At 48.4% G+C, this 27,015-nt stretch overlaps 1 protein-coding gene across 1 annotated transcript; it reads left to right on the plus strand.

The window, feature by feature from the left end:
• Positions 1-259: 259 nt before the first annotated feature.
• Npffr1 (neuropeptide FF receptor 1) lies at positions 260-26,865 on the plus strand. Its single transcript, XM_071611714.1, has 5 exons — positions 260-737; positions 9,945-9,965; positions 15,926-16,240; positions 23,070-23,169; positions 25,989-26,865. Exons 1-5 carry the CDS (start codon positions 260-262, stop codon positions 26,863-26,865), a joined length of 1,791 nt encoding a protein of 596 aa, XP_071467815.1.
• The last annotated feature ends 150 nt before the right edge of the window (positions 26,866-27,015 follow it).

Consider the following 27,015-nt stretch of genomic DNA (forward strand, 5'->3'; position numbering starts at 1 on the left):
TTGGGCTGATTAATTCCAAAGCCATGGGTCATATCTAGATATCCCTATTGTCCTGGGAGTGATCAGAGCAGATGGAGCTCCAGCCATCTCCCCTCTGAGGTCCTCCTTGTATCCACAGTTACCTCTGGTGCATCACCTTCTCAGGAGGACCCAGGATCCTGGACACCAGAGTAGATGGCTGGGCCAGGCTGAAAGGGGCACGGACGAAGAAGAGTGGAGCGAGGCTGGGATGCGCGGGACTGAGAGGGAGTTATTGGGCATGGTTGCCAGGGCTGCAGTAGGCAGTGTGTCCCGTACTTTGGAGTTGTGCTTGGTCCTTGCGGTGAGAGTTCCCTGGGGGAAGCGGGACCGGGGCGCCCTCACTCGGCCGGCACAGGTGTGCCGGGTGCCATGGCGACGGCGCCGCGCGAACCCCTCCCGCACGCCCCCCCCCCCCACTCTGGCCCCACTTGCGTCTGGCCCGGGAGGCTTGGGGCCGCAGGCGGCAGAGTCCAGCGGACAGCAGCGCAGCGCTGCGCGGGAGCGTCAGCTCCGACCCCAGGGGAGCGAGACGCGGGCACCGGCCTGGGCCTGCGAGCGCCCCCTGCGCGCCTCCACCCGCCTCGGACCAGACCAGACCCGCGGAGCGCAGAGGCTGCGCGCAGGGCTGGACAACCGAGCCCCTGCAGAGACCCTCTGCCCCTGCCTGGCTCCATCAGAGACTGTCCCGGAACAGGCAAGAGTGGGAAGCATGGAGGGTAAGTGACCCCGGGGCTGGAGGCGAGGGTGGGGAGGTGTATTGACTCAAGAGTAGGGGGCAAGGGAATGAGGGAGCTCATCACCCGTGGCTGTTCAGAACCAGACACTGTGACACTGTGTGACATTGATAGAGAGGGAGAGAGAAAGATCTGGGGGTGCCTCTGTGTCCATGATGTGTATGCGTGTGTGAGAAAGAGATATCTGGGGGTGTCTCTGTGTTTATGGTGTGTGTGTGTGTACGCGTGTGTGTGCTTGGGCACAATGTTCCATACCTGAGCAAAGGTTCATTTGAGACCAAGTGAGGAACAGCTTGGCTATTGGCTTTAGGGAATTGTCACCAACTTTGCCTGTTGCAGGGTGGGGGTAGCAGGAGAGATGGCTTTCTAGAAGAGATTGCCTCCATGCAGAGAGAATTTCTCTCCCTGGGGGAAGGGAAGGTAAGGACCTAACCTCCAGACTTTAGGAGATAGTGGCCCAAGGCACAGGCAGCTGGCTCCAACTTATCAGGTGGGGTCTAGACCCCTCTCTCAGCCCATGTGGATGACGGGAACTGCATTTAGGCTGAGAAACTGGAGGACAGAGCACTGTCTACTAGCTTGCAGGGTGTCTCTGAGATGGTGCCTAAACCTTTCTGTGCCACCGGTGAGCCATCTGTTGCATGGAGGAACTTACATTCAGCTGGCTTCCCAGGTTGGCGGTGAGGATAAAATAAGACAAGATGTGTTGTACAAATTCATGCCAGTAAGAGAAGGCTCTGCAAGAGGAAGAAAATTCTGACATTCCAATAAGTAATTGGAAATGCTGCTGTCAAGAGTGAGAAGAGGGCTTTATGGAAGAGGCTGTAAGGCTGCACTTGTAGCTTTCCATTGAGCTAGGGTTTGAAAAGCACGCACCATAGATACAGGGATGGATTTGGAAGACCGGCAGGGTCTGTAAAGAATAATGTCAGCAAAGCAGTGAAGCCCCAGTGAACAGAAACCGGGGGAAATTGGAAAGGACAGAGCAAAGAGCTTTGCCAGTCTAAGCAAGGACAAGAAGGAATCTGCTCTGCTCAGGGCTTGGGGCTAAAGGGCAGGCAGAGTAGTGCTCAGGCCATTTTCCTTCACATTGGGAAATGAAGAGCATAAGGAGAAAATTGAAACCTAAGATCGGTGAATGATGGGAAGAGGGCCCTGAGCCACTTACAATAAGTTCACCCCTTAAAACCCAGAAACATGACATCCCAGAGAGCCAGAGGTGTTTGCAGATGTAATCATTGCCTTAGAGGAAATTACAGAGAATGAAAAAAGTGCCTGAAAACAGAAGACGGGCAAGTGCCTGATTTTCAAAAAAGAGGGAAAGATAATGTATTTTTAAAAACCTATAAAGCGCTAAGATTAATATTGACCTCTATTAAATTTCCAGAGGAAATGATTGGACACAGAGTGAACTAAGTGTTAGGAGACAATAAAGCAATCGAACATCTCAGAATTTTTTTCAAAGGGAGCCGCCCTGTATGCTTGCAAATACGTATGCCTGAGCATGTTCACCACAGTGCAAAATTGGAAGCCATTTAGATGCCTGTAAATTAAATAAATTAAATAAAAGAGGAGGCACATCCACGATGGCTTACATTAAATGTGCTTCGGATTTTATTTATTGACATGGAAATATGTTCACTGCCCACTGGGAACAGATTATGTCATGTGAGTTTGTATGACGTACAAATAATAAGAGTCCTAAAAAAGTAGGTTTTAGAACACATGTATGATCCCTTTTATGTGAAATTACACAGGCTTATTACTGGAGAGAATAATTTATATTGGAGAGAATAATTTATACTGAATATGAATTTACATGCAAAGAGATAGTTACTAACATCTGCATTTGGATTCTCCTGCTTCTAACAACAGACCCTTGGGCTGGGGCTGGGGGCTCAGTGGTAGGGCACTTGCCTAGCATGTATGAAGCACTGGATTTGATCCTCAGCACCACATTTTTAAAAAATAGGTAAAATAAAGTTATTTTAAAAATATCCTAAGAAGAGAATGTGGCTATAGGGGGTTCCTTTGGGAGCTGATGTGGGGAAGCAGAAGTGAAGGAATGAAAAGAGTGAGAAAGGAAAGGAAAACAGCAGGGGATAGGTGTATGAGGGCTGGGGATGAGCACTTACCTAGTGCATGGAAGCCCCTGGGTTCAATCCCAAGTACAGAAAAAATAAATAAAGGGAGGAAAGAAAGAAATGGGTGCAGTCATGAACTAATTTTAGCCGTGGCAGTTGGGGCCTCCATCTTGCTAGGGACTCCCTGAGCGAAGTACAGAATGCACTGGTAATTTGCCCCACGTGAAATGAGATGTCACCTGCCATTAGTCCCTCCCTGTTGGTTGAGGGTCGCCCTGCTCCTACAGTTCTGTGTCATTCCTGTTTGTGGCTTTAGAAAAAGTAAAGCAGAGAGCCCCCAGGGTGCAGGCTTGATGGGATATTGGCAGAGCAAGGAAGTGTCCACCCCAGCTGAAATCTTTGGGCCAAGAAGAGGTGGCACCAAGTATCACAAATGCAGCAGCCACCAAGGTTACCTCTGGGTTCGAGGTCTCAGGGGTGTTTCCTCTCTCTTTTATTGTGCTCAGCACTGTTTTATAACAAGCTCATCATTTTAAATAAAAAGGAAACAAAACCCAACATTTTCGGAGCTGGGGCTGTAACTCAGTGGTAGAGAGAGCACTTGTCTAGCATGCATGAGACCTGGGTTCTATGCCCGGCACCAAAGAAAAAGAAAACAACTTCTTTTCAAACAGAAAGATGATAATATAGTGCTCAATAGTAGCCTATATCAGAGATCACTAAGAACAAATTAGGCAAAACCTGCCAAGTCTCCTCTTTCAGACTGTGTTTCCAAGAGGTAAAAAGATGAATTACAGCAGTTTAACAGGATGCTGCAAAGATCTGTCAAGAAAACCCTGTCAACTGATAGACAAGGACGCTGGAGGACTGACAATGGGGGTTTCATTAAAGGCTTGGTAGCAGTCCCTGGGTCCCTTAGAGGGAAAATAAGAGGTATGTTTTATCAAATCTGCAGCTAGGAGACGCAACTCCCCCAGTGCAACAGATTCAAGATGTAAGTTAGTCACGATATATTGGAATGCTGGGTTGAAAGCAAGGAAATGAACTATAAATGTACAAAACATACATGAAAATGTGGAGTCCTGAGTGTAGATCCATAAAGCCAATGGCATGCAGTTACCATGAGGGATCTCTGGCTTGTGCCCTTGAGAAAAATTTCTGAGGGAGGGGATCAAAATGAGTTGATGATGGCCTTGGGAGGCTGAGGCAGGAGGATTGCGACTTCAAAGCCAGCCTCAGCAACTTAGCAAAGCCCTAAGCAACTCAGTGAGACCCTGTCTCTAAATGAAATATAAAAGGACCGGGGTGTGGTGTGGCTCAGTGGTTAAGTGCCCCTGGGCTCAATCCCTGGTACCAATAAATAAATAAAAAGGTGGATGATGACAAGGGTCTGGGGCCCTTCTTTCTGGAGCTGGAGATCCTGGAATGTGAGGGTGGGAAGGTAAGCTTCAGGAAATGGTGCTGGGGACAGGGGCTCCCCCTTGTTCTGTGTAGCTCCAGGGAGCAGAACAAGAACTGGGGGTACAGTAAGACAAATCACGTCAACCCCAGGAAGATATTTCCATCACTCAGAGCTGGCCTAGAAGCTGTCTCCTCACCAACTCTCATTATCCAGTGTGAAAGAGGTCTGATTACTGACTGGGGAGAGGGGAAACTCTGGGGTGGCTGTACCAGAAGTGTGGCCTAGACGGATGCCTGAGGGCCCAGAAGCCTTCTCCCAATGCTTGGAGACAGACAACTGCAGTTTGCTGAGGTCCCCGAAGAGTAGCTGGGGCCAGTGAGTCTGCCACCCACCTCCACCTTCTCTGCTGGCCCCTGACTGTGGTGTATGCAATGGGGTAAGGCAGCAGGACAGCAAATCAGATCCGCTCCCCAGTCCCATCCCATCCTAACCCCAATGTAGTGGCTTCCTAGGAGCCCCTGGTGGCCCCCACAGCTGCCTACCCAACCTGGGAGCTCTGCGTCTGAGAGATGTATACCCACACTGGCCCCAGGCCATACCTGCAGGGAGGCAGACCACACATGGGAAGGGGGCCCCTGGAGAGAGGAGCAAGCCAGCTGGTCTCCCTCCAGCTCAGCACACAGTAGCATCTTGGAGTTCCAGGTGAGATCTGCTTTTCCACATCCCTTGGAAATGCTGCTACTGGAGTTACTGTGCCCTCCCCTTTTCCACAAAGCACTTGATCACGCTGGAGCTGACTATCGAGTCTGGGAGGTGGGCATGGAGACAGCACTGTCCCTCTTTAGCAGATGATAAAACAGAGGCCCAGCACATACAGCTTGCCTTGCTCTGCTGACTCTTTCTGCTCAAATGACCCAGATTCTGGGGACACTGCAGGACCACAGCCTCCACAGAGTCCATCCTTGCAGCTCTGTCCTAAAGACCTGCACCTTCCTGTCTGGCTGGGTGTGAGGAATCGCATCGTCTGCAGCTGGGGAAGCAGAGGCCGGGTGTGTGTAGTTTGGTTTCTCACTGGGGCCATGGGCTATGGGATGACCATGTCCTGCTTCTAGCAGTGAGTTGAGGAGATGTTGAGTATTTCAGCTCAATCATTGAATCATCGTGTGGCTCATTCAACTGACTCCAGGCACTTACAACCAGGACAGGCCCGTGTAAACGGCTGCTCATCCCTGATTTTATACGTGAGGAAACTGAGGCACAATAACTGGAACTTAAAATATGGCTCATTTGGACCAGTTCTGCTTAAGATACAAACATAAGAGACAGAAATTCAGTCTCCTCAAAAGCTTTTTGCTGCTCTCTCATTAATAACTGAAATTGCATCAAGAGCTTTGCATTTTCTGATTTAAGTTTTCGCTCCTTTTGAAATGCAAATGGCCAAAAGATACACAGCCCTGTGAGTCATTTCCCCATCCATGTGAACAAATTTATCAAAGTCTTTCCTAAACAAGATCCTAGTAAGGATGGGGAGAGAGAGAGAACATAAGTAACTCAGGATAGGGATGCTGAGATTTTGGGCAGTGATGCCTATTGGGAAGTACTTGTTGGAGGAAGAATGGATCTTAGGTGTCCTCTTTGATTACTCCTCAAATAAGCCCAGAGTAGCTCTGGTTCTCCCTGTGGCCACTGTATTCCTTCTTCTGCAGGCAAAGTTTTAAATGATACATATAGCATTCATGGTATTTCCTTTGTAGCAGGATGCTCAGGGAGACAAGGTCCTCTCCAAATCAAGGTTCCCTTGTGGCTGCTAATGGGCACTGGAAGGCTTTAGAGGTGACTAATGGCACTCAGAGAGGATGTAAAAATGGTAGGATATGGCAAATGCAGAGTTATTTGAGGACCCTGAAATCTGGAGTCAAGCAAAACCTTGGACTCCACCACTGCTGCACACCCTGCATTTTGACAAGTTTTTTGTTGTTGTTGTTTATATGTTTGTTTTGTCTTTGTGCTTTGATTTTCTGTGAAATGACAATATTTCTCCTGTCTTGTCAGAGATAGCTTGGTGCTGTATAAAATGTATTTCAGTAGTAATGAAAACAATGAAGTAATGAAGCAGAGCCTGTGTGATACAGCTAAAGCAGTTCTTGGAGGAAAATTCATAGCCTTCAGAACCTGTGGTAATTATCAACACTCATTGATAATCTCTGTGTTCTAGGCCATGTGTCTGTGGGTCAATTCTGTGCTGAATGAAGTATGGCTTCTGTCCCTAAGGCATGTATAACTTAGTGAGAGGGAAAAACCCTCTATGCCCAGCTGAAGTAAGAAATGAAGTCTGGGGTTAGGGATTTGGCTCAGTGGCAGAGCTCTTGCCTGGCATACACAAGGCCCTGAGTTCAGATGTTGGCCCTAGGGGAAGAAATGGTGGTGGGGGGGAGAAGTGAAATGTGAGTAGCTCTACAGGTAGATTTAGCAGACAGTCATAGAACACAGAGAGGGAGCTCTGGGGATGTACTTGGCTTTACCAAGAGCAAGAAAGAGGGTAATCCTGTGTCCTTCATCCCCTTTTCTTTCTCTTCCCCTCCTCCTTTATGTCATCTTCTCCTTTTCCTCCTCCTCTGCTGCCGCCTTCTTCCTCTCCCTCTTCCTCTTCTCCTTCTTTTTCTCCTTCTCCCTTCCTTCTCCTCCTCTTCCTCCTCCTTGTACTGGGCATTTGGCAGTGTGGTGTGTGTAGTGTGTGGCCCCAGCAACATCTAGCTGATTGGCTCCTCGGCATTGAATCCGTGGGTACTTTACCACTGACCTACATCCCCAGCCCTTTAATTTTTTAAAATTTTGAGACAGGGTCTCACTGAGTTGATGAGGGTGGCCTCAAACTTGCAATCCTCCTTTCTCAGCCTCTCCAGTGAATGAGATTACAGGCATGCACCCCTGCCTGTGGCCCCTTAAATCTCTTGTACCCCTCTCCCCACTTTCTAAGGTTCAGAATTCCTTCAATGGACTGAGAGTATAGACTTAATTAATATGTGATAAAGGCAATTCAGTTTTCCCTGAGAGGTAAAGGACTTGAACCAGAACCTTTACTGAATATAGGTTTTCATGGGTAACATGGAGAAAATCACAGAACTCTTGGAGGAAGTGAAGAAAAATAAAAAGGCTTCAGAGAAGACAAGGGAAAGCACACGTGTGATGTGTGTACACACCACACACACACACCACACACACTACACACACACACACTACACACACATCACACACACACACCACACACTACACACACACCACACACACCACACACTCACACCACGCACTACACACACACACCACACACACACACACCACACACTACACACACACCACACACTACACACACACACCACACACTACACACACACACACACCACACACTACACACACCACACACACACACCACACACACATACCACACACTACACACACACCACACACTACACACACCACACACACCACACACACACACCACACACACGCACCACACACACGCACACCACACACACGCACACCACACACACACACACCACACTCTCACACCACACACTACACACACACACACACACCACACACACAGATACACAACACACACACGCACACCACACACACCCACACACACACCACACACCACACACACACCCACACACACACACCACACACGCACACCACACACGCACACCACACACACACACACACACACACACACACACCACACACCACACACACACACACACACCACACACACACACACACACACACACACGGCTTGTTTGGGGCTCCTGTCAGCTGCCCCAGCAACTTGACCCTCAACTCTTTGGCCTTTGCTGACCTAGACGATTCTTGGAAGTCCCACTTGCTCCTACTTACCAAGAAGGGACCAGGTCTGCAAAATCCATGCTGCTGTGTGAGTGTCTGGGCTCCGGCAGGACAGGAGGAGGCTGTGGCCTCAAGAGGCCTCCTTCCTTGTGCGTCCCCCTGCGCCTTTCACTCTCCCGAGCAGCCCCCACACAGGCCCAGCCCAGCTTGCTACATTGGGAACTGACCCAAAGCCCAGCTTGCTACATTGGGAACTGACCCAAATGAACTGACACAGCACCAAGGCCCCCCAGTTCCCCCACGGCTGCCTGGCAGATAGTTAATGCCGTCAAGAAAGAGCCCCTGTTCTGTGAGGCCCTTTAGAGTTTGATGTCTCTCTGAGCCCACAGCGGGGGGGGGGGGGGGCAGGTGAGACGCGCAGGGCATCTACATTTGAGAGCTAAGGAGGACACAGGGATGAAATGGATCTCCCCACTTCACACACGAGTACGAAGAGGGGTTAGAGCCCCCATCACCAATCCCAGGGATGTGTGTACACACCACACTCACACACAAAGTCTCTCTGTCAAAACTGTACAAAAGCAGCTTCAAGACAAGAGTCCCAAGCTTCTCCTTCAAACTGAATTCCTGGCCTTGTCAGTGGCAATCATTAGGCGGCCCTTCTGGCCACGCTTTCTGATTCCTAGGTCAGTGTGCTTGCCTCTCTGTGCAGCCCTGTGTCCACAGAAGCCCACAGGACTTGTTAAGAGTTGGGGAGCAGAAGCCTTAGGGGCCTATGGCACAATTTCTGCCTAACCCTTCTTCCACTGTCATTTTTTTTTTATGGGGGGGGGTGGACAGAAGTACCAGGATTAAACTCAGAGGCGCTTAACCACTGAGCCACATCCCTAACCCTTTTCTATATTTTATTTAGAGACAAGTTCTCGCTAAGTTGCTTAGGGCCCCACCAAGTTGCTGAAGCTGGCTTTGATCTTGTCATCCTCCTGCCTCAGGCTCCCAAGCTGCTAGGATTACAATGTGCACCACCCTGCCTGGCTCTTCCACCAACCTTGGGATTCTGACCCTGAACTGTGCAAATCCCTAGGAGGGCCAAGGATGATTGATTTAATCACTTTGTACTAGCCAAGACACGGGGGGTTACAAGCAACAAAAATTGGGGCTGGGTAGTTTCAGCAACAATGGGAATTTATTGGAAGGGATCAGGTAGGCTGTCCAATGAGAGGAAAAGATGGGTTGCCAGGACCCAGATTCAAATTCAAAGCAAAAGAGGGCTGGGCACAGTGGCGCACACCTGTAATCCCAGTGGCTCAGAAGGCTGAGGCAGAAGGAGCGCAAGTTCAAGGCTGGCCTGGGCAACTTGATTAGGACCTAAATAGCTCAGTGAGACTCTGTCTCTAAATAAAATACAAAATAGGGCTGGGGATGTGGCTCAGTGGTCGAATGCCCCAAGTTCAATCCCTGGTACCCATCCCCCCAAAAAATTTTAAAAGGGTAGGGGATGGTGGGTCAGTGGTTAAGCACCTCTGGGTTCAATCCCAGGTATCCCCCCCAATAAAAAAAGAAGTTCAAAGCAAAAGAAGTCCAATTGGGCATCCTTTAGCCAAGCGTAGGTCCAAACTCCTGATTGACAAGAGCAGCATGCAAGGAGGACTGGCTTCCCAAGGGAAAAGTCACAATGCTAGAAAGAACAGCAATGGCGACAGTGAGCCAGGTCTCCAGTACTCACTGCTGCCTGAAAGAGTGTGTCAGATGCTGAATACTCTTTTTGGGAGAGGATCCAGCGCTGTCCTCTAGACAGGGACCATTCCACAGTGTATGAAGAGAAAGCCCTAGCAAAGTCTCTGCGACGTGAATGAAAAGGCATTGATCTCCGAGAGTTTGGTGACCTCTAAAATGTTAACCCCCCCAAACCTTGGGCCTTGGGTGGGGAGAGACCATACAATTCAGTGGTTTTCATATCTGACTGTACATGGATATTACCTGGGGAGAATTTTTAAAAATACTAATGCCTAAATACCACTCCAAGAAATTCTGATTCATTCACGGTGGGTGTGGGGCGGGGAGGGAATCTGCATTGTGAAATTCCAGGTGATTATGATTGGAATCAAGGCTGAGAACCACTGACTTAGTGTTTGATCCCATATATGAGTTTCTTTTGGATGAGGTAATTCAAATGCAAGCTAGGAAAAAGGAAAATAAAAATCACTTGATGAAGCATCCTCCGAACAAACACTGTTAATTTTTAAAAATTCATCTACAGTTCACACGAACACATGCACACTTTTATACGGAATAAAGACTCACAGTGCATGTATACACTATTCTGTGACCATTACAACCCACCGTCAACATTTTCCCCGTGTCTCTAGACGTCCTTAGGATAAATCTCTAGACTTGGAATGACGCGGTCTGGGAGCAGGTCCCTTGCCAGGGTGCTGGATGGATGTGCCTCTGCAGTGGAGGCTCAGCTGGTTGGTGTTCCTCCTGCTGTGCAGAGACACATGCCAGCCCTCCCTCAGCGCTTTTCATCTTTGCCAATCTGATTGATGAAAAGGTTACCCTGATGTTCTTTTCTAAATGGCACGTCTTACGTTACCAATGAACTTTTTGTTTCATGTGATTCTTATCCATGTGTCCTATTTTGTGCTTTGGGCCCTTGGCAGCCCTAGTGTGGCATTCTTCAATGGATCCAGTGCCTGGGTTTAGCTGCAGGCTCTCAGGAGGTGGCCTGGCCGGAATGGGTGAACCTGTCTTGGGTCTGTAGCTGAGCTCTGATGCGTTACCAAGACAAACCAGCAGGTGGCAGCAACGATGACGTTCTGAGCGATAGGGCTGAGCGCCCAGGGACACACCGAAACCTGTTCTGGACTAAGCTTCTTTATGGGGAGTTGCTTTCTCTCACACGCATCCTTCAGGCTTCGGGGGGGGGGGGGGCAAACTAGGTTTATAAAAATACTACACCCACATCCATTGTGTAATGGAACGTTCTCAGGACTGCTGCTGCTAGGCGGATCTGTAGTGAGTGCCCGGGGGTCGTGCTCTTACCCCTTTGGTCAGGGTTAACCTACTTTTGTTTTAACATGAGGAATCTGGATTTCAGAGAGGTGGCCCGACCTACCCTAGGTCATAGCCAGGTAATGTTTGTATTTCTATTTTAAAGATGAGACACTGAGTTCCCCCAGAGGTGAGGAAACAGAAAGGAGGACTGGGATATCCCCACGTGTGTAGGATTCACTGCCAGGAGTTGTTCCAAGTCCTTCTGTGGTTCTCAAAGCTGGTGAGGGGATCTGAATCACCTGGAGGATGCTTTTTTAAAAATACTTTTTTTTTTTTTATAGTGCTGGACCCCAGGGCCTTGTGCCTGCTAGGCAACCACACTACCACCGAGCCGCACCTCCAGCCAAAGCTTTAAAATTTAAAACACAGACAACTGAGCTCCAGCACTCTGGGTTTTCGGTTCCCTAGGTCAAGGATGAAGCCAAGACGTCTGTTTCTAACAAGACCCACGTGGTACTGATGCTGCTGGTTGGGGGGGCCATGCTTTGAGAACCTCTGTGACCTGACCTCACCAGACCAGCCTTCAGTGGCCTAGAGCTTGCTCTCTAAGGTCATCAGAGTGCCCTGGAGACAACCATCATAACATCCTGAGACCTCCAGGAAGCTCCACCTGTAGGGGAACCGCTTAATTAGGTTCAGGGGATGAAAATTTCACAGTATGTAACCACAAGGGCACCTGTCAGATCTCCAGAAGGATAAGTCCAGGATATTAATGAGCTTCTGGCTACTGGCATGGAGCTCAAGTGGGATGGAGGCAGGCAGGGCTTTGCCAGGAATAGGGAGATTTTCCTCCTTGAGAATGGATCAGTGTGCAGTGCTGGGAGCTGGGCTAGGTCTAGAGACAGATGTCCAAGCTCAGCGGAGGCACTGGAGATGGCCAGGGTTGCTCCCAGACACTTCCCAGGGACAGACTTTGGAAAATGAGCTCATTTGAGGGCCAAAGGAAGCAGGGTGGTGGGGGGCCGGACAGGCTGGGGTCTAGACTGAGAGGTTCTGGCAATGTTCTCTGCTTATCCACACCCACAGACGTTCCCTAGTCATAGGGACTGATTCAGGGTTGAGGCTCAGCCGGGTGAGCTGCCTCGGAAGGGTCCCAAAAGGCCTCTCCTAGGTGCCGCAGTCTGGCTGGGCACACAATCATGAGCCACCACACAGCTTGTAGATTCAAACAGCAACTCTTTATTCCCGAACTCACACCAGCCGTCTACAATCACGTTCTGGGGATATCCACGTTCTCTGCCCAAATCCACCTCCACTGGGCTTCTATCTCCAAAATATATTGTCTGAATCCCATGAGAACTCAAGGGGAACTCAGGCAGCAGGATACGCCCTATTCCCAGCAGGAATAATCTTAAACCTTAAACCTGGAACCTAAACCGGGAACACCCTAATCCGCCTTGGTCCTTGAACAAGGTCACCTACATTCAATGTCACTGCAACATGGGGTACGCTGGCAAGGAAATTGTCATACCTACTTGGCTAATGGCTCCCAGCACCTAGGGTTCTTTCTGGAGGGGCCTGGAGAAGGCCTTCCAATGCAGCATTGCCTGCTGCAGGCAGGACCCTGTCGCCTGATGTCAGGACCTACCCTCTCTTCCCTTTCTGCTTCCTATAAATATTTATTCATTCCATTATTGTCGATTGTTTATTGAACTCTTGACTGTGGTGGGGCACTCACAAAATACCAGGAACGCTGCCACCAAGACAGGAAGCTGACTTTTAAGTGCAGGCAAAAAGACAACCGTCCTGAAAACAAAGACAAAAAATATTGAAGAACATAAACCGAACACTGTAAGAGTTAATAGTGAGGCACCTGCTTTGAGTAGACTGATCAGGTGGGACTTCTCCAGGAAGACAGTGTTTAAGCTGAAAGCTAAAGGAGAGGAAGAACAAAGGTCCTGGGGTTAGGAAAAGCAAGAGTGTGCTGGAACCTAGAGGAGGTTGGAGTGGCAGAGCGAATGGGCAAGGGGAGTATGGCCACGCCTGAGATGTCAACAGGGATTAGACCACGCAGTGTGTTGGAGGTCGTGGTGAAGAGTGTAGGTCCTATTTAAAATGCAACCAGGGATCTAGATGATGCTCATTAGTGACTGCTGAACATGTTAAGTAAAAAGCTTATGGGGAATTTGACAATGGAGGATTAGGCTGACATCATCTGAACCCACTGAAGCTTAGCATCACCAAGTGAGAGACCAGCAGACACAATCCGTTCAAGCCTCTAGATCTAACTCCTGATTACAGAAAATACAGGTGCAGAAAGCACAGCATGTAAAATGTCATCATGAGGGAACAATCAGCAAAAGCCAGTCTGTAAGAAACTCTACAGATCTAATCTTTATGACCAATAAATAGCAGGAGGGAAAAGGGGGGTATCTGTCAATCAAAAGAGATTTAGGAGGACAGCAACCAAGTACAATGTGAGGATGTTGGCAGATTTTATAATAATGGACCTTCATGAATCACCCTGTCAGGTCTCAACCCTTTTACAACCTAATGTTGCTGTTCTTCCTATCAAGAGCGTAGAAACAGTTTCTCCACTGGCTTGAATCTGGGCTGCCCTTGAAATTTGCTTTGGCCAATTGAATATGGCACAAGTGATATGAAAATTCCAGCCTAGAGCTTCTTTGTTTGCTTTCTTGGACTCCTGAGAGCACCCTTCTCTGAAGGAGCCCTGTCTAACCTCTTGGAGGAGAAGAGGCCATTGGAGGGCTGAGACTCCCCAGCCCATAGCCAGCACTAACTGCCAACCCATGAGGGAGGTCATCCTGGACCCTCCAGCCCCAGTTAAGCTATCCGATGGCTGCAGCTTACATGAGGGATCCCGAGAGAGACCTGCAGAAGAACCCTCCTGATGTCAAGCCAAGGTGCCATGCCACTAAATATGAGGGTGCTTTGCCACATAATAATAGGTAATAGAAACAGAAATCTTGTTTGAATCCTCACTCAAACTATTTAAAAAAAATTATGAATCAATCAGGGAGTTTTTAATGTTGGATGCTAGGTATTTGATAATATCATAATGTGATTGTTAATTTTGTCAGGTTTGATAATGGTGTGATCATGGCTTTCAAAGAATTTTTTAGGGGCCTTATTTTTCAGAAATGGAAATGTTTGTGGATAAAAAGGAATGATGTCTGGTACATACTTCAAAATCATCCAAAAGTGGGAATATGGATAAAACAAGGTTGGCCTTGATCATTGTTGAAAGTAGATGATGTACACATGAGAATTCTTTACACTATCCTCTCTTGTAATGGCTCATTAAAGTTTATACTGCAGAGTTAGTTCATTGTAATAGTTTCTCTTGTACCTATTTAATATTTTCTATAATAAAGATGTTTCGGTGCAACTGAAAATCCTACAAGGCCTACCCAGGGCAGTGTGATCCCCTCTCACCATGAGCTGGAACTTTCTGGCTTTTCCTCCTCCAACCCCACCAGAGGATCCCCTGTGATCCCCTCTGGTCCCTGTAGCCCTGATGGTGCCAGCTCATTGTCCCTGCTCTCCCAGGTATCTCTAGCTCCCAGGTCCCAAACCTCCAATGGGCCTGCCAGCCAGTGGCTAAGCTCTGGGTGTGACAGGAAAAGACTCCTCAGAGACTCTCCGTCCCCTAGAATGGGCTACATTCAGTCCCAGAGGAAGGCAGGAGGAGAGTCTGTGAAACAACATCATGAGTCACCACAGCTAATGACTTCCCAGAAGATCTGTGGTTGGACACTGAGCCGCTCCCTTCAAAACATGGCTGGGGAGACACCAGCTCAAGCCTGGTCCGCAGTCAGAAACACAGAGCAGGACCACCACCTGGGCTGCATGTCACTGTGGGACCAGGAACACAGGATATGTACGGTTCCCACCTGCGCGCCTGTTGGTACAAGGAGAGGGAACAATGCCACCGGCAAGTGCTAAAGCCACAGAAGGGGACGTCTAAGTCCATTTTCTGTTGCGATAACAAAATGCCCAAGATGAAGTAATTTATAAAAAATTAGAGGTTTTTAGCTCACGGTTCTGGAGGCTGGGAAGTCCAAGAGCATCGGACCAGCATCTGGTAAAGCCTTCTTGCTGCATCATTATAGGGTGAGGAATCATATGATAGAGCAAGTTTACTAGCTCGGCTCTCTCTTTCTCTTCCCCTATAGCATGAATTCCATCATGGGGGCCCCACCTGTGACCTCATCTAATCCCAATTTACCTCCCACAGGCCCCACCTCCAAACGCCCCGAATATATGATGTGGGGGATTTAGATTCCAACACATGGACTTTGAAAAGAAACATTCAGACGACATCAAGGAGTCAACCAACAGGATCGAGTTGTCCCTCTTAGGAGAAAAACGACACAAATAAAAAACAGTTGCTGGCAGAATTGGGGCAGGCAGGAGGGAGCCAGAAGACTAATACTCGGACCTATCTCTCCTCCTGCCCTTCCATCTCCTTCAGCACTTGCCACTGGCTGAACCCAGCTAGGAGCCAGAGGGCAAGAGAACCCGGGTGAAGCAGTCCTTAACTTGAGTCTTAAAGCACAGAGCAAGGCCCAGAAGGACGGAGCCTCCAGAGGGGTGGGGAGGAGTTTTGATGGAGGATAACCAATATTGGGGAGTAAGTCTTGGGCAAGACAGTATGAGATCAGTGTGTTGGAAGCTGGGCATTGGTGCTGTCCAGTCGCCATTGGTGTTGAGCATGTGACCAGGGCACCAGGGCCTGCCCAGGGTGAGGCACACAGGTGGGTACTCATCCATAAAGTGAGGTTCATCTCTTCAGCCTGACTCCTCTGCTCCTTTGGTCCTAGGGGAGCCCTCCCAACCTCCCAATGGCAGCTGGCCCCAAAGTCAGAATGGGAGTGAAGCTGAGGTCACCCCAGCTGCCAACCTCACCTTCTCCTCCTACTACCAGCACTCTTCACCGGTGGCCGCCATGTTCATCGTGGCCTACGTGCTCATCTTCCTCCTCTGCATGGTGGGCAACGCCCTGGTCTGCTTCATTGTGCTCAAGAACAGGCACATGCGCACCGTCACCAACATGTTCATCCTCAACCTGGCCGTCAGCGACCTGCTGGTGGGCATCTTCTGCATGCCCACCACCCTTGTGGACAACCTCATCACGGGTGAGTGTGGACAAGGGGCCGCGGGAGTGTCCCCTGCCCCGCCCCCCACCCAACTTCAGCTAAAGCCTGAAACAAACGCATGGAAGACAGATCTCTGTTGGGCTGGCCTCTTGGCTAAGATGCCATTGTCTCAAATTCTCAAGATGGTTTTGTGGCTGAGGGATTAGACTAGAAATAATAGATACAATGGATTAATCATTTTTCTTTGTGCCAGGCATTATGTTACATATGCTTCATGCATTATCTTAATTAATCCCCACAGCAATTCAACCAAGCGTGCTTTGTGATTATCCTCATTTTATGGATGGGGGAAGCATTCCCCAAATGGTTAAGAGATTGGTTTGTAGTTACAAAACTAATAAGTGTCACGGCCCACCTCCTCACACCCCTAAGAAGCTCCCACGGGCAGAAATAGAACTAATGATTAGAAATGGTAGAGAGCAGGTTTCCTCTGAACAAGGACCTAAAATTCTGCTTATTTGAGTGATTCTCCCCAAAAGAGGGTCCTGTCGTGTAGGTAATGAACTCCTTGTTTCTGGGAGTGTCTAGGGACTGGCTAGGCACTACGGAGGGATCTGTAGAAGGCAATAAGCAGAACTCTGGCTTCTAAATTCTTGCCTGTGCGTCAGGCAGATGTCTGAAAGCCTCCACCAGCACGTACTCTCTTGTGATTGGCTCGTCTTGTTTTAGAATCGGTTCCTTGGGACTCCAGATGGGGAGGAATTGCTTTCCAGAGCTGTGGCGACCCCTGCAGGTCAGAGCCTACAGTTGCTTGAGCCAGCGCTCCCAGGAGCTCCAGTTGCAGATCCCCCAGCTTGGAGTGATGCACAGAGGGAGCCGTAGCTTGAGTTTCTGTGGCTTCTGAGCCCCAGGAAGTGGAGCCAGGGCAGAGTCCTGGTTCTTCCTGGTGGAACCTTGATTCACTGCTGAGTCCCAGATTCCTTCAGGGATGCTGACCATAAACTCTGCATCCGGCCCCCACAAACATACACGTGCGCTTTTGCGCACAGGTGCGCGCACCATAAACACACACACTGGTGGACAGCAACATAGTGAGGCTACCAGTTGGTGAAGCTGGTGTCTTCCAGTCCTTTTCACACAACTACATTAAAAAAAAAATTGCTAGAATAAGCCAAACATTCACATGATTCATTAAATCAGAAGCTACCAAAGGTGACCAGCGAAAAATCTCCCTTCCACCCCTGTCCTCCAGCCAGGCCTCCTCTCCTGGGGAGGAAGTGTCCAGTTTCTGGGTTTCTTTACAAAAGTATTTTTTAAGTAAATACGAGTAAATTAAAGAAATGAAGGCGGGCATGGTGGTGCACACCTATCATCCCAGTTACTCAGGAGGCCAAGGCAAGAGGATCCCAAATTCAACACAGCCTGGGCAACTTTGTGACACCCTGTCTCAAAAAATAAGAAGAGATGGGTTCAATCCCCAGTACTGAAGAAAAGAAAAAAAGAAAGGCTACATTTCCGTTCAGTTTTATGCCTTTTTCCCCACCCCTACTTAAAACTGGATCATGTTTGTTGTAAATAAGAACCATTAAACCAATTTACATGTTAATATTTCATACTAATAAATAAAAGAGTTTCTCATTCTTTTTTACAACTGCTACGAATTGCATGGCATGGATGTAGTACAAATTTATTTTTGATGGTATTTAGGTTGATTCTAGTAGAATCTTTTACAATTAAGTAAAACTTCAGTTTTTCCTTCCCTTCCCCTCCCTCCCTCCCTCCCTCTCTTCCCTCTTTCCTTCCTTTCCATGCAGAGGGCTGACATGGGTGCCACAGTTCATAGCACTGTGTGACTTCACTTTGTTGTGAAGTTCCTCATTTATATTTTGTTTATTTATTTGTTCCCTTCATTATTCCTGTACCACTACATCTCCCTTCTCTGATCCATGGAATGTCATCCTATTATCTTTAATTTGTCTTTATTTTTATACATTCTTATCAGGGCTCCATGGTGCACTCCTATAATTTCAGCCGCTTGGGAGGCTGAGGCAGGAGGATCATGAGTTCAAAGTCAGTCTCAGCAATTTAGTGAGGCCCTAAGAAACTCAGCGAGACCCTGTCGCTAAATAAATTACAAAAATAGGGCTGGGGATGTGGCTCAGGGGTTGAGTGCCCCTAGTTCAATCCCTGGTACCCCCCCCCCCAAAGTATTCACATTTAAATTATTTTTAAAGATATAATTTAACATACGACAAAATCTACCCTTTGGGGAAGAGTTCCACAAGTTTTGATGAAAACAGTCATAGTTACCATCACAATCAATATATGGAAAAATTTTGTCAGCCCAAGAAGCACCCATGTTCCTTTGTATTTGGCCCCTCCCCCTATTCCCTGGAATCAGCAATCAGTTTTTGTAGGGACAGAAAATTCCGTTTTGGCTTTTGCAAGGAGGTCATATAAATAGACTCATACAGTACATAAGCTTTTGAACCTAGTGGGCTTTTGTTTTGTTTTCCTTTTATTTTTATTTATTTATTTGTTTACTTTTTGGTACCAGGGATTGAACCCAGGGATGTGAAACCACTAAGCCAACCGTTTTTTTGTATATATATATATATATATATATATATATATATATATATATATGCTGTAGCTGAACACAATATCTTTATTTTAATTATTTATTTTTATTTTTATGTGGTGCTGAGGATTGAACCCAGTGCCTCATGCATGCAAGGCAAATGCTCTACCACTGAGCTACAACCCCAGCCCCCTTTTTTGTTTTTCATTTAAAGACAGGATCTCACTGCGTTGCTTTGGGCCTTGCTAAGTTGCTGAGGCTGGCTTTGAACTTGCAATCCTTCTGCCTCAAACTTCAGAGCTGCTAGGATTATAGGTGTATGCCATCTGGCTCTTTTCCTTTTATTTTGAAATATCTTTAGACTTAAAGAAAATTTGCAAAACTAATACAGAAAGGTCCCAGGTACCCTTTATCTACCTTTTATTTAGGATATTTAATATGCGTAAATAACCATAATATAATAATCCAAACTAGGAAATAAGCATTTATATACTATTAACTGATCTTTAAACTTTATTTGAATTTCACTAGTTTTCCCACAAATGTCCTTTTCTAGGGATTTGAGCCACAGTCCTGAACCCATAACCCGGAATGTTGGAATCCCAAAAGATTTCTAAAGCCTGAAATCCCCCAAGAGCAAAATCTAGAAAATCGAATTTTGAAAAAATTAATTTAAAAATTTCTTTAATATACATTTTGTTTGCAATTTTAAAGGCAAATTTATTTGAGAAACACATAAAAACACTGCAGACCACATCAAAGGCACTTTACACAATAAATAGGCAATAATAATAGGCACACAAAAACTAAGGTACACTAATGGCAGTCACAGGGTATAACAGTTTTGAGCACATGAATCATATTCATAAAGAAATCAGTCAAAAAGAGAAATTATATAAACACATACCACTAAGATTGGTAATTATGTGCACACAGCTGTATAACTGCAATCATGATGCATCACCAGAATACATGCCACTGCCCAAAGAAATCTTGAGAAATTTATCTTTCACAAATGCACGTGTACAAACAGGACATCTTGTCATCTATTGAGGATATTGCAAAGTTTTTATGTACACATGTAATGCTTAGACATAAAGCCAGTACAGTGGTGGTGTGCTTTTTTGGAGTCAATTTTGCAAAAAAAAATGCACAAGACAAAGCAGAACTCTCTAAGGTTTTTTTTTTGTGTGTGTGTGTGCGTGTGTGCGTGCTGGGGATTGAATCCAGGGCCTTGTGCATGCAAGGCAAATACTCTATCAACTGAGCTACATCCCCGGCCCCTCTCTATATGATGTGTACCTCTAGTATTGCAAATGAAGAGAAGAAGAAATACGTAGCACAGTGAATTTTAAAGAATACTGCTGACAGCTGGGTATGGTGGTGCACGCCTGTAATCCCAGCAGCTGGTAGGGCGGGGGGCCTGAGGCAGGAGGATTGCGAGTTCAAAGCCAGTCTCAGCAACAGCAAGGTGCTAAGCAACTCAGGGAGACTCTTTCTCTACATAAAATACCAAATTGGACTGGGATGTGGCTCAGTGGTTGAGTGCCCGTGAGTTCAATCCCCAGTACCTGCCCCCCCGCAAAAAAGAATACTGCTGACAATATTAAATAGTGGGAGAAATTTAAAGAAAATTCAATATAGCTGGGTGTGGTGGTGCATGCTTGTAATCCCAGAGACTTAGGAGGTTGAGGCAAGAGAATCTCAAGTTGAAGGCCAGCCTGAGCAACTTAGCAAGACTCTGTCTTAAAATAAAAAAATAAAAAGTTCTGGAGATGTACAGTGGTAAAGCATCCCTGGGTTTAGTTCCCATTACTGCTAATAATGATGATAATAATAAAATAAAAATCAACAGATGAAAAAGTGTATTGTAGAGATAGGTTATGGGCAATTATGGGTTACGGGATGGAAGTAGTCCCTTCATGGTCATTAACTACATTACTATATTTTGAAGTCCTGTATCACAATGAATCACTGCTTGGTTTTGTTGTTGTTGTTTGAGGCCATGGCTCTCCTCAGAGAACACATTTGCATTCATTCATTTCCTGTGAGATGGATTCTCCCCATCCACACTCATCTTCTGTGGAAACACACTCACAGACATACCCCAAATAATGTTTGACCAGGTGTCTGGGTACTCATGTGCCTGACATGACACAAGGATCCTGCAGACAGCTGCCCACGCTCTCACCCCTTCTCCAGAATTCCACTTTCTACCTCTTCTAGAGCCCTTTCTTTGCTGGAAATTTTGGGCTTTCAGGATTTCAACACGGATTTTAATCTTTCATAAAACCGATTTTCAGGATTTTGGCCCTTATGGGTGTTAGGTTACTCAGGAATATAATCAGCATCACTTTTCTAGCCCAGGATCCAAGCTGGGACTGCACAGTGCATTTGAGAAACATAAAAACACTGCAGACCAACTTGTTAAAGGTCCTTCCTTGGCCTTCATTGTCATAAACTTGACCATTGGAATAGTACTGATCAGCCTTTTGTGTGTGTGTGGCCCTGTGGATTGAAGCACTCTACCACAGAGCTACATCTCTGGCAATTTTTTTTTTTTCTTGAGACAGGGTCTCACTAAGTTGCTTAGAGCCTCACTAAGTTGCTGAGGCTGTCCTTGAACTTGCAATCTTCCTGACTCAGTCTCCTGAGTTGGTGGATTACATGCATGCACCTATTCTGTACCTGGCCTGATCTGTTATTTTGCAGGATGTTGTGCAGTTTGGGTTGGCCTGATGTTTTCTCATAATTGGATCCAGTTTATGCATTTTTGGCAAGAATATCACAGAAAACATGCTGAGAAGCCACATGTTTATTAGAGGTGGTGTTTTCTTTGATTACTTGGTTAAAGTGGTGTCTCAGGTTTTTCAACTGTAAAGCAATTATTTTTCCCAGAATAATTACTTTCATAGGGGTGTACTTTGAGACTATGCAAAGGTCCTATTTCTCATGATTCATTTATCCACTGATTTTAGCATCATTGGTGGTGCCTGCCTGCAACAATTATTGCTGTTATGTTTCTTTAGCAATGATTTTCCACTTAGAACACTCCTAAATCTACTAATTGGAATTCTATTCTGGGTTTTAATCCAATACTACCATTATGTATTTTGTTACTTAAATTGTGCCAGTTTGGGCTATTAGAAGCATTTGCAGTTGACTTCTGTGTCCTCCCAACCTGCTGCCATGCTTTTTTGAGTATTTTCTTGTTGGAGTCTGTAAACAAGTCAAAGTAACACCTGGAATTTTGCCAGGGGAATGTTAGAGTTCGTAAACAAGTCTGGATGGTGCCTGGCAAAATGTCAGAGGGAGTGGTTTGAGAAGTAACAAAAGTGAGCCATTAAGTGTGGAGATTCCTTATTGGTTGACTGATGTATCTAGTTTATGCTAATTAGATAAGCTGTGTGGAATGTATAAATACTGCTCCTGTCCTGCAATAAACGGCTCCCACTCCTGCTGTATCAACGTACACAAGTTATTCGTCACCCCCCTGGTTAGTTTGCTGCAGCCAGACTGCGGCATTTTCTTACTTTCTGACACCACAAAATGTTCCAGGGTCATCTGGTATTTATCTACCATCAGCCCTGGAATTAACCCTTTGCCTGAGGAGCATTTTTCCATTAATTGGAAAATAGTATTTAGAAACCAAGACAAGGGAGGCAGGAGTGCTTATTGCTTCTGGGCTGTCACTGCTTCTAGGCCCTCTCAAGGGACAGAGCTAGGAAATATATGTATATGAACACAGAGTTACATAGTGCACACACACACACACACACATGCACACACACAGTTTTGGTACTGAGGATCAAACCCAGGGGCACTTTACCACTAAGCTACATTGACAGTCCTTTTTATTTTTTATTTTGAGACAGGGTCTCACTAAGTTGCTGAGGTTGGCCTTGAACTTGCAATCCTCCTGCCTCAGCCTCCAGAGTCACTGGGATTCCAGGATAACAGGGATGTGCCACTGTTCCCAGCTTCTGTAAACAGGGGATGATAATAGGGTAGTTATGAAGGCGGAAATGGCCTAGAACCTGGGGCAGAAACATGGAGCAGAAAGCCAGGCAGGGCTGGTGGAGAGAAATCACTGGCCAGCATAAGGCCACCTGTCAGAGCTGTGCATGTTGACATGGGCTGCCTGGTGCCTCCGTCCTGGAAGTGTGCAAGCCCAGGCAGGACAAGGAGGGAAGACCCAAGCTTCAGAGGGTCCTGGCTGAGAGCGCCAGAGTCTGGACTCCTGGTGGGGGGGCTTCTTTCATGCCAGGGGGGCCTCTGTCTTTGCAGGATGGCCCTTCGACAACGCCACATGCAAGATGAGCGGCTTGGTGCAGGGCATGTCTGTGTCGGCTTCCGTTTTCACGCTGGTGGCCATCGCTGTGGAAAGGTGAGAGTCAACCCTGGCCCGAGGGGCTGGCCTGAGGAGGTGTCTCCATGCACCACTGGGCTGGCTGGATGGCGGGGCCTCTCGGCTGGAGGGGGGCTGAATCCTGAGCTCTAAAGAGAACAGTTGGAGGCCCAGTTGCCCTCTAGACTGGGGTACCTGCTCTGAGGACACCTCCACCCCTCTGGAAGGCTTGGAGAGAGCCCTGGGGAGGCTTGATAGGAGTTCCTGGGTCTGTGAGGAGCCCGGGGGTCCTGCCTGCCACAGTGGGAGGGAGCAGCTCAGGGTGGGCTCTGTGGGCCTGGGGTGTGGTTGGGGTTCTCCCCGCCCCCTCAGCCTACCCCAGTGTCTGCTTGCCGGTCCCTGGCAGTCCCCAACCCCAGCCCATCCCCACCACCTCCGGTCTTTCAGCCACAGATTCCAGCAGATTCTCTGATAAGCATGGTTCTGTGAATGTGGCGGAGGCGTGCAATGGAACCTGGGGTCAGGGAGGCTGGAAACAGCTCTGAGTCCTAAGTCTTCCCTATTCCAGGGCGCTTGTCTTCCTGCTCAGCATCTCGGTGCTCTGAGAGCTCCTCAGGGTGCTTTCCCCAGGGAAAGCAGATGAGCTGGAGGAAGTTTTTACGCTCATCAGTGCCTCGCTGTGTGATGTTGGGTGGGTCACTCAGCTAATCTGAGCCTCATCCGTACAGTGTAGGCTCATCCGTACAATGGCAACCACCATTTTCAGACAACTAAGCTTTTCTGCCTGAAAACCTTAGGCACAGTTCCCAGCTCAAGGTCCAAAGGTCAGCTGTGACCATTACTTCTTCAGTACACCGTCACACTCCTCTTTGTCCTCTCCTCAGTGCTAATAAATACTCAGGCCTCCCTTTCTAGACTCGAGTGATCTCATCTTTTTTCTATTTCTACCCGCCCCCCCACCACCACCAAGCCTACTTTTCTCTTCCCACAAAACCTTTATTTTATTTGTTTATTTTTATGTGGTGCTGGGAATTAAACCCAGTGCCTCATGCGTGCTAGGCAAGTGCTCTATCACTGAGCCACAACCCCGGCCTCAACCTACTTTTTATAACCCAGTCAAGTAGGCAGCTGGGCCGGGTGCAGTGGCACACGCCTGTAATCCCAGCAGCTTGGGAGGCTGGGGGTGTGGCTCAGTGGTTAAACACCCCTAGGTTCAATCCACAGTTCAAAAAAAAAGTAGGTAGCTGGTGTGATGGAGATGGTTCCTCTTTCCACAAAGCCACTAACTAGTTGGGTGAGTGTGGGAAGTCCCTCCCCTCCACCAGCCTTTATTGATATGAGTATGTGCAATGTCTCCCAGTGGTGTTTGCAATATTCTTCAAGTGCCACCTCCTCCAGGAAGCCTTCCTGGATTTTTATCCCAGGATTCTCCTCCACCTCTTAAGTATATACTTTAAGAATCCTTTGTTCTCTGGAGAGTTTTGGGATATGATACTGAAAAGCCAGTGGGTCAAGGTCACCCAGGCTGAGTCAGGCCATGGGAGAGGACAAAGGTGTTGAGGCCGGGACAGAGGGATAGGCAGCAGGACAGGATACAGGTGAGTGAAGTGGAAAGGGCACTTGGCTGGAAATCAGCTCCACCCTGTATTCAAGCTCAGGCTCTGTCCCCAAGGAAACAGGGACCTTCTGAGAAAGTCTCTTCCCCTATCTGGACCAGGTTCCCCTCCAGGAAAGAGGCAAGCTGGACATTCCTCAGAGTCTGTTTTCTGCCCTTGGAAGACTTCCTGGGAAGTTGGAGCCCCTCCTTTATCTCACTATTAAGCATTCAGAATGTCTCCAGAAGGGTGGTGACCTCACTTCAGCTTCACAACAGCCTGGCGGAGTAGAACCCCATTTAGCAGATAAAGAAACTGAGGCCCAGAAAGATTTTTCAGTAGTTGGCCCTTTGGGTAGTTCCATGCATTTATCTGAACACACTGCGGAGGACACATTGGCACCTCTTCCACCTCCAGCAGCAGATCTCAACCCTGGCTGCAAACTGGAACCATCCAGGAGCCTCCAGGCAAAAACAAACAAACAAACAAAGCAAGCTAAAACCCCTTCCAGCTTCCCAGACTAATTACATTGGGATCTTTGACTAGAGAAATTGAGTTTTGGGTGTGGGATTCAGTGCATACCTTTTAAATGCTTCAGGAAATTCTAACTCACAACAAGGGCCTACAGCTACTGGTGATGTGGCCTAGTGAAGCAAGACAAATTGGGTTCAAAGGTGGTCACCAGTACTTGCTGGCTGTGTGACCCTGAGCCAGTTGCTTGATCCCTCTCAGTTTCCTTATCTATAAATTAAGGGTGTATTAACAATTGCTGCTGAAAGAGTCTAATGAGGAAATAAATGGTGCAGACTTGCCCTCGTGTGGTGAAGGCAGTGATGAAGGGGCACTGGCTGAGATGACAGAGGGACAGTCTGCCACACAGGCTCCACATCTGACCTCCCAGGGTTTTCTGGGAAATCCATAACAGCTAAAAATTGTATTTGTTGATACCCCCAGTGAGCCTTCTCCAGGGCAGGATGTGCACCTCAGACTGATAGCTCTGCGGGCTGCCAGCCAATCAGTGTACCCCAGAAGCGCAGGGAAGGTTTAATTCATTGTTCCCAGGCTGCGGTTCCCTTCTCCCCGCTCTCCGTAAATCTTGTCGCTGCCTTTGTTCCCCAGGCAGCCTCCCTCCCAGGTGAGAAGCCAATTTGCTTGCAAACTCACCTAATTAACTTCTGGGCTATCGTCTGAGCTGCCTTAGGTGCCATGGGGGCCCCGGGGACCCTCCCAGATCCCTGCCTCTCTCCCCCACTCCCGCCACAGGTTCCGCTGCATCGTGCATCCTTTCCGCGAGAAGCTGACCCTGCGGAAGGCGCTGGTGACCATCGTGGTCATCTGGGCCCTGGCGTTGCTCATCATGTGTCCCTCGGCCGTCACGCTGACTGTCACGCGCGAGGAGCACCACTTCATGGTGGACGCCCGCAACCGCTCCTACCCGCTCTACTCGTGCTGGGAGGCCTGGCCGGAGAAGGGCATGCGCAAGGTCTACACCGCGGTGCTCTTCGCGCACATCTACCTGGCGCCGCTGGCGCTCATCGTGGTCATGTACGCCCGCATCGCCCGCAAGCTCTGCAAGGCGTCGGGCCCGGCCCGGGACAACGCGGAGGTGGCGGCCGAGGGCGGGCGCGCGTCGCGGCGCAAGGCCCGGGTGGTGCACATGCTGGTCATGGTGGCGCTGTTCTTCACGCTGTCCTGGCTGCCGCTCTGGGCGCTGCTGCTGCTCATCGACTACGGGCAGCTCAGCGAGCCGCAGCTGCACCTGCTGTCGGTCTACGCCTTCCCCTTCGCGCACTGGCTGGCCTTCTTCAACAGCAGCGCCAACCCCATCATCTACGGCTACTTCAACGAGAACTTCCGCCGCGGCTTCCAGGCCGCCTTCCGCGCCCGGCTCTGCCCTCTGCAGTGGGGCAGCCACCACGGCACCTATTCGGAGCGGCCCGGCTGGCTCCTGCGCAGGAGGGTCTTGATGGAGGTGCAGCCCAGCGACTCGGGCCTGCCGTCGGAGTCGGGCGCCAGCAGTGGGGCCCCCAGGCCTGGCCGCCCACCGCTGCGGAATGGGCGGGTCGCCCACCAGGGCTTACCCGAGGAGGGGCCTGGCTGCTCCCACCTGCCCCTCACCGTACCAGCATGGAACATCTGAGGTGGTCCAGAAAGGGCAGGCCCCTGCCTGTGGCCCCAACTGCACCTGCGATACCTGGACACTTACTTGGCAGCTTGGGGTGGAGTTAGAAGAAGATGCCAAAATGCCTGCTGCTCGCTGCTCGCGATGTCCTCTCCCCTCAGATGGCAC

Source organism: Marmota flaviventris, chromosome 4 (genome assembly GCF_047511675.1).
Source record: "Marmota flaviventris isolate mMarFla1 chromosome 4, mMarFla1.hap1, whole genome shotgun sequence".
Classification (NCBI taxonomy): domain Eukaryota; kingdom Metazoa; phylum Chordata; class Mammalia; order Rodentia; family Sciuridae; genus Marmota; species Marmota flaviventris.